This window comes from Pollicipes pollicipes, unplaced genomic scaffold, assembly GCF_011947565.3.
Source record: "Pollicipes pollicipes isolate AB1234 unplaced genomic scaffold, Ppol_2.1 Scaffold_6138;HRSCAF=7277_pilon_pilon_pilon, whole genome shotgun sequence".
Taxonomy (NCBI): domain Eukaryota; kingdom Metazoa; phylum Arthropoda; class Thecostraca; order Pollicipedomorpha; family Pollicipedidae; genus Pollicipes; species Pollicipes pollicipes.
Genome location: NW_023596818.1, coordinates 18,240,037 through 18,248,137, shown reverse-complemented (window position 1 = coordinate 18,248,137; position 8,101 = coordinate 18,240,037). Strand labels below are relative to the sequence as shown.

The 8,101-nt window shown below is 57.5% G+C and overlaps 2 protein-coding genes across 2 annotated transcripts; both read left to right on the top strand.

Moving 5' to 3' along the window:
• Positions 1–839: 839 nt before the first annotated feature.
• RhoGAP54D (Rho GTPase activating protein at 54D) lies at positions 840–2,976 on the top strand (the record flags this gene model as incomplete). The annotated part of the gene is made up of 3 exons (XM_037228863.1): positions 840–2,308; positions 2,360–2,407; positions 2,833–2,976. Coding segments are annotated over exons 1-3 (1,605 nt in total), but the record flags the coding sequence as incomplete, so codon positions are not given.
• A 2,510-nt stretch (positions 2,977–5,486) lies between these two features.
• LOC119105395 (uncharacterized) lies at positions 5,487–6,843 on the top strand. The gene is made up of 3 exons (XM_037228862.1): positions 5,487–5,511; positions 6,074–6,247; positions 6,659–6,843. Exons 1-3 carry the CDS (start codon positions 5,487–5,489, stop codon positions 6,841–6,843), a joined length of 384 nt encoding a protein of 127 aa, XP_037084757.1.
• The last annotated feature ends 1,258 nt before the right edge of the window (positions 6,844–8,101 follow it).

Sequence of the window (8,101 nt, the reverse complement as noted above, 5' to 3'; positions counted from 1 at the left end):
GATATAATGGCCGTCAATCGACTCTCAATCAATATTGTACAAGGTATGATGACATAATCAAAAAATGACGTGTTGTGGAGCATATTTACTAAACTGAGAAATTGTGCCGTCAAGAGCAGGCTTTTCACTTAAAAGTCAAGAAATAGTTCTAAGTGTGCTTATTTCATCATATCTGATGCTTGCTTCAACATCTTCAAATGTGGAACATTCCCCTCATTCCGTCCAGACGAAAACTTCAAAACTGAAAAGACAGATACAGGCACCAGCATGACCTTTAGCGGTACAGACTTATTTCGAAAGCCTCACGAAAACACTATTTCACGACGATCGATCTCGCGCACATGGCGCTGGCCACCTGGTGCTACTTGCAGTGGCCTTATTTGCAGAGATAAAATAAGCCAAATCAGTTTCTTGGAAGTCACATTCAGTAAGCCATTTGTCAGCCCTGTGTGCCACCTTTCCCCCACCCCAACAACGCTTAGGTAGCGATGTTCAGTAGTTTTCCTCTGTAGAATGAAGGGATATTTATGTTTGGTTTGGGGGAGTCAATTTGGCAGCACCAAGTGGGCTTCAAAGCACGGCCGCAAATTCAAATGTGAAGTGGGATGGGTTAGCACACAGTGGGTGTGGTTGAGCAGATTTTTCGGGTGTTCAAGCATTGAATGTGCATATCCCGTCTCAGGATCGTAGCTTGTGGCATACAATCGCCAGGAAGACATTGGAGGAATAGAAACCAACGGGAAACAGTATTTGTGGTGTATGCCGCAGATGCGCCATTCACCGATTTTAGTGTCTCAGCCGTGCATTAACCTGGTTTGAGGATTCGTTGCATGCCGTAATGGACGCAGATTCATCATTGACCACAACTTTTTCTGTTGTTGATACTGAAACAGTCATGCGAAATATGCGGCATCAGGATGAATCTCAGTTCTATACCTTGGTGAAAATGCATCTTTCATTCTTGTTGAATTTCTCCATTGATGAGGTAGATGCTCCAGCATTAGCTGATGATAAAAACAACGAAAGTGCTAGAAAGCTGCTGCCATTCAGCACCAAGAGCAAAGGCAAGTCAACAAAAGGCACCAGCTCAGAAAGTGTGGTGCTTTCTCATGAAGGTGTTTGTCAGGCATACCAGTTGATTGAATTTCTCAGTAGAGAAGAGAACTTGGTACATGAAGGCCTGTTCCGAAAAACTGGAAACCTTGTGCGACAGCAAGAGTTGAAGCAATATCTTTTGTCTGGATCATCAGTAGACTTTGAGTCTGGTCTTTACTCAGCTCATGATTGTGCCAGTGTTTTGAAGGGGTTTGTGGCAAGTCTCTCAGAACCCCTTCTAACCAAGGCCCTGTACCCAGCTCATTGTCAGGTGGCAGACATATGTCCCATGGACACACCTCCTGAACAGTTGTGTGCAGCTCACAACAAGCAGATCAAAGCACTGCAGTTGCTGTTCTTGCTGGTGCCAGCTGAAAACTACCAGCTCCTCAAGGATTTATTGCACCTGCTGTTCAAGGTTTCCAGACGTCACAAGGAAAACAAAATGACTGCCCTGAACCTGGGTACCATGTTTGCCCCCCACATCCTCTGCCCGAGGAAGATGCCCGCCACCGAGCTTCAAACTGCTTCAGGCTCAATGGCTCAGGCCGTTGCACTGATGATCGAGAATACTCCACTACTCTTCAAGATTCCCCAGGAGCTGGAAATTGACATGCGTGCCTATCTGGAGCAGCAGGGAGGCACGCCAGGTCTGCAGCGGCGCCGCCGCCACAGCTGCTCCGACGCCGACTCGCCGCAGGCTACCACCGTCTTCAGCTTCGTGGACCGGGAACAGTCGGCGGCAGCGGGCGAGCACGACAACACGGACACGGCGCTGGCCGGCCTATACGCGCACATCAGCAGCATGCCGGACTCGACGCGCCGCCGCAAGCTCATCAAGCAGTTCAACCGCGAGAGCGGCCCCGGCACGCCGACAGTCGTGCAGCGCACGCGCACGCGCAGCTTCGGCGAGTCCCTGCGCAAGCACCTCTTCTTCGCGGCCGGCCGGCAGCGCAAGCCGCCGACGAAGGGCGCGGCGCTGGGCCCGCGCCGCAGCAGCTCGGAGGAGGCGCTCGCCAGCCCGCCGTCGCCGGAGCGCGCGCGCTTCAAGCAGAGCACCGAGGAGGTGTCCATGTGGCCAACGCCGTCGCTGGCGGGGCCGTCGCTGAAGCGCTCGCTGCTGACGCCGACGGCGGCGGCGCGCTTCACGCCGCGGCTAGCGCGCAGCCTGCGGCAAGTGCAGCGCGAGGGGGTGGCGCGCGGCGCCGAGGGCGTGCCGCCGCCGCTGCCCGGCTCGGCGCGCCGCTCCTCCCGCACCGCCGAGATGTCCACCTTCCGCGCCGGCAGGAACAACTCGATGCGGCGTGGACAGGTGAGCGACGAGTCGGTGATGTGGCGCGGAGTTGGCAGGGAACGTATAGACAGTTTGAGAGGGTTGAGAGGGAGGTGGAGTGTGCTTGGTCGGAGCAGTCCGATGAGACGGATTATGTATTGCCACTGAAAATGGTTCTAACCGAGTTTGCACGATTTGTGTGTATCTTACTTTGCATCATCATATCTTTATTCAAAAATAGTATTTTGTGTGGTAACTTATCTGGTTGGCTGAGCCCCTCATTATGCACGTTACAACTGATGAGGGGTATATGACAGGCTTCTTAAAAAGGCCTTGTTTCATCATGTGGATGCATTTTATATTCTTACGCACCTTACCCTGTACTCACTAGTAATGCTTCGCTTGAGTGGCGTGTATCTCCCATTGTCGCCTCTCCTCGATGAGCAGACGCTGTCGTGCCGCAGGTACCGCTGCGTCCAGTGCGCGGGGACGGGCCGGCCGCGCCCACCTCGCCCATCAGCCAGAAGATGGGCACCATGTGCTCCAGCACGCGCGTGCAGATGCTGACGCCGCGCAACCGGCGCGCCGTCTGTCTGCTGTCGCAGACGTCTCTGTCGGCGGCGGCCGACACCAGCGCCGGCCCAGCGGCGGCGGCGGCGGCGGCGGCGGCGGCGGCGGCGACAGGGGCGCCGCTGACGCCGGCCGCCGTGACGCCGCTCTCGCCGATGGAGCTGCAGCCGCTGGAGGACAGCCCGAGCGGCCCGAAGCGGCCGCGCCGCCAGCCGGCCGCGCTCAGCTCGCCCTTCTGCCGCTACCTGCTGCAGAGGGATATGCTCACCGCCGAGCCGGTGGACCTCTCGCTGGTGGACGTCACACCGCCGTCGCCATCAGGTGAGGGGTGGCAGGCTGCTGCGCCGGTGTGGCTCGGCGTGCTGGCCATGTTTGTGGCTGTGTGAATGCTGGGTGGGAGCTAGTTGGTGGGTGGACTTGTTCTCTTGTGGGTTGACTGTCACTGCTGGAAATGGTCTTGTTCTGGTGGACGTCGACCAGCAGATGGCTTTAATTCTGGGCATGCCTCTCCTGCCTAACACACCACGTCTGTGGAACGCCGGCACTATGTTTGGCTACCACAGCCGGTTTTGTTGCCTCCTTACATGCGGCACGTGCCATCCGTACATCATCTCCCATTCGGTATCTATCTGTTGGCGCCGCCTGGACCGTTATTCTTCTCGACTCCTTGAATTTAGCCGCATCGTATGCCCTCCATGCAATTCTCATCCCCAAAGGTGGGATCCGTGGCCAGAAAGGAACATCTAACCTTAATTGACAGCTTATGGATATGTAATCTTTCTGAGCGAGTGGTTCCAATGGGCCAGATTCGCACACCTTATGGAGGGTTGAAACATATGGATCTAACTTTATTTTTGGCTGGACTTTTGTGCGCAGTTGAGCTTATAAGTTCCGCATTCTGACAGTTGCCTAATGGAAGCGTGCTCTCCGTGTTTGCAGCTGGCGCAGTCAGCGCCACGGCCGCCCGCTTGCTGTCTGGGGACTCCCCGCTCAGCGACTCCCTGAGAGAGTGTCTGGACGGCACCGACCCGTCCCAGGTCGAGCTGACCCCGGCCGACCTCGCCGACCCGGCCGCCTCCGGTGAGTGCTGGGAGGCTGGAGACATGTGGTGGGTGCGTGACGGCAGCCGATTCTTTATGTGCATGGTGGGGCTGTGATTCCACTCAGAAATCTGGAAGTGAGAAACCTATAGAACTTTGCTTCAAATTGCTTTGAGACGTGCCTTTTGAATCATAACTGTTAGCAGAAAGGAATTATAACGTTTTGTGTTCAATGACACGGGCTTCTGCTGTCTTAAGCGTACGAATGTGCAAGCTGTTTAGATCCTGCTGCAAATAGCTTTACATGAGCCATCACATAATCTGCCCATGTTTTACCCCTGCGACAGACGCAGCCGAGCCGGCCACCATGGTGACTGTCCGAGCGGCAGACGTGGCGGCGGTGGCACCAGCTCCAGGGGGCCTCGGTGCGGGCCCTGCAACGGCCGACCCACCGCCTACCGCCAGATCCCCTGGCCAGGGAGACCCTACGGCCGACGACTCGGGCCCCGTCGCCAGGGAGCACACAGGTGAGCCGCGGCCCGGCGCCTGCCGCCTGATCCCCGGGCCAGGGAGACCCTGCGGCCGACGACTCGGGCCCCGTCGCCGGGGAGCACACAGGTGAGCCGCGGCCCGGCGCCTGCCGCCCGATCCCCGGGCCTGTGAGCCCCTGCGGCCGACGACTCGGGGCCCCGTTGCCGGGGAGCACACAGGTGAGCCGCGGCCCGGCGCCTACCGTGGACGCTCGGACGTCTGTGGTAGCAGCAGCGGACCTTCTGAGGCTGTTCGTGAGACGGTTTTCTGCGCGCGTTGCGGCTTTGTGATTGATACCACCTATGTAGTGTGTTTGTCTCGTCTCAGTAAATTCGTGACGAGGGCTGTGGTATTTTGTGATTGCTTTCTGAATGGCATTGTCTGAAATTCGCCAGTTACGCGGATGCTGCCCCGTTTTAGCAAAGTGCATGTATGGTGCTATTTTTGCCTTCCTTGTATCTCTTTTAGGACTGAAAAACAATATATTATTTCGTATTACCTAGGGTGCAACACAATGTTCCTAAGCTAACCCTTGGTGCAACCTCCACAGACAACATCACTACCACATCACCACTCCCCTGACAACACCCTGCCACCGACAGCACCCCTCCACTGACGGCACCCCTCCACTGACGGCACCCCTCTACTGACAGCGTCCCTCTCCCGACGCTTCCCTCCACTGACAGCATCCCTTTCCTGGGAGCACCCCTCCCAGGACAGCACCCCACCCTGGACAGCACCCCACCCTGGACAGCACCCATCTGAGGACAGCACCCATCTCAGGACAGCACCCATCCCAGGACAGCACCATCTCCTGGCAGCACCCCTGCCCCCTGAAAACACCTGTCTCAGGACAACACCCCTCCCAACAACAATCCTTTTGACAGCACCCCTCTTCTGAAACGCCTGACCGCTGAAAACACTTTTCCGAACAGTACTGTTCTAGTAGCACCACTTTCCTGGTAGCCCTCCCCCTAATGGTGCTCACTCCTGGAAGCACCCGTCCCTTGACAGTGTGCCTTCCCCTGAAAACACTTTTTACCGACAAAACTGCTCTCGACAGCACCCCTCCCCGACGGCACCTTTCTACTAACACCCCTCTCCTGATAGCACCCTCTCTCCTGACAGCACCCCTCCTGACAGCACACCTCCTGACAGCGTCCCCTCCTGACAGCACCATCTCCTGACAGGACCCCTCTCCTCTCCTGATCGAACCCCTCTCCTCTCCTGACGGAACCTCCTCTCCTGGTATCATCCCATCTCCTGACAGCATCCCTCTCCTGACAGCGCTCCTCTATTGACAGAATCCCTCTTCTGACAGAACCCCCTCTCCTGACAGCACCCCTGTCCTGACAGCACCCTGTCTCCTGACAGGACCCCTTCTACTGACAGCCCCCCCCCCCTCCCCTTACAGCGCCCGCTCTCCTTACAGCATCCCTCTCCTCACAGCATCCCTCGTGACAGCATCCCTTTCCTGACAGCACCCCTCTCCCGATAGCACCCCTCTCCTGGCAGTACCCCTTTCCTGACAGCACCCCTCTCCTGACAATTCCCTTGTCGGCAGACGGCCCGACGGTGGATATCACGGCCCCAGAGACAAATGACGAGGGCTACCGGTCGCTGACGTCGACCAGCAGCGGCGCCTCGCTGCCGGCGGCCGCCAGCCCCCCGCGGTCGGCGCTGGCCGACGTCAGCAACCAGTCAGCCGGCGGCGACACGTCCCAGCTCAGCCGCATCGGTCAGTACGGCCGCCGGTGGGCGTGCGCGTGTCTCCACTGCGATACCGAACGGACGCTGTCTCACGCTCGAGTCCGGACCATCACTCTCCCGCTCGCTCTTTCAGCTTCAGTCTGGATGTCTCAGCTTCGATATTGCTATTGCAGGTTCGATGAGGAGATCACAACCTGTATATCTCCTTTATGTATAGTTGATGCCTCAATCTTGATCCATCAGTTTCGGACCACTTCTTCAGTCGTGCTCACGCTTTCTCAATGCTACCGTCGCTGTCGTGGTTTCGTATGTATGTTTGGGTGCACCCGCTCAGTTGTGGTCCTGATGTTTGTGTGCTCAGGTCGTTTGCTAACCTACTGAAGCCCTCTTTTCTTTCACGTTCATGACACGTGACGCCGACCTCTGCTGTGCCATGCAGGACTACACGCCCTGTCCGAGGAGTGGACGGACGCCAGCGGCGCGCTGCCGACAGAGCCACCTGTCGACGGCGAGGAGAACCAGCGCCGCAAGACGCTGACCGACAGGGATACCAACCCGATGGCGCACCGCAAGATCGGCGCCTCGCGCAAGCGACGCAGCGTGCTGTTCGAGACCGCCCTGTGAATGGTGGGGCCGTCTGCTATCCGCAGAGACGCCCCGAGGGGGGGGGACTCTGGAGCGCCGACCCAGGCCGACCTGTGGACGGTGGCGGACGGTGGACGGTGGACGCCTGTGACTCGCAGGGACGCCCGGGGGGGGGGGGGGGGGGGTATGGAGCACAGACACGCGCCGGGAGTGTGGCCTGTAGACACAGCCGCGAAGGTCATCCGAGGAAGAGCCGGCCGGATCTGAAGGCTGACGGGCACCGGGAGGTGGACTGGGCCGCTGGCGGCGGTGCTGTGAGACGCGAGGAGGGTGATCTCGGAAACTAGTGTTGCGTAGTCTGTTCGGAGGATGAGATCTCCCACCGACCGCGTAGATGGGGTGAACACGCGGTGCGCGTGTGCTTGACACTCTGTTTTCCAGTGAGGCAGTCTATGCGTGGGGGTGTTGAATGTACATACGCTTACAGTGAGCACCTGGGATCAGAAGGGCTAGGGCGTTATGCTGGCGCTGGGGGCCAGGCTGTGCCCTGGCAGTCAGGCGTTGGCGGGGAAACGTTGGGTGGTTGTCATGGTCCAGTTGGCGAATGTTTAGATGGTTAAGGAGGGATGCTTCGAGGAGACTGAGCTGGGGACGAACAATACGTATGGCCGGCGCGAAGCGACGAGTCCGTAATACGCATCGGCCGTGATGTACGCGTTGATAATCAGGTAGGATAGATGCCAAGAGGCAGTTGTCTTCTAGGCCCTGTCGTCTCAGCGATTTTCAAAGCCTCTCGTGTGTAAGAACGCCCCGCTCTGTTGACTCCGTTGCTGTAGGTTTTGTGTTATCACTTGGGATTTCAGCGTAATAATCTGTGGGAATTCGTAGCCGGCGCGTCGCCTGGGTGGATATTAGCGTGTGAAGACAGCCTTCCGAGATTTGCCGCTGAGGCTTGTGTGCATTTTATGGCGGGACTCAATAAATATAGCCGGGGGAATTCGATCACTGGACGTGATTCGTAACGGCGGCAATGTTTGAATCCCGTTTAAACTCAAGAACGCCACGACTGGAACGTTCGGCATCGATGTCGCACTGAAGCTGACAGATGCAAAGACGGTGCCTCCGTTCTGCAGAGTACGATCCCGTTGATTGCTCGCGGCGAACGATAGGGCAGGTGATTATGCTGACTGCAGCCATGGAAGTCGGCTCCAAGTGTGCAGTTTTTTGTGTCGTGTCGCAAAACCATGGCGAGTTATATGCCTGCCTATCGCTATATGCAGATGGCTCGCCTTGGTAC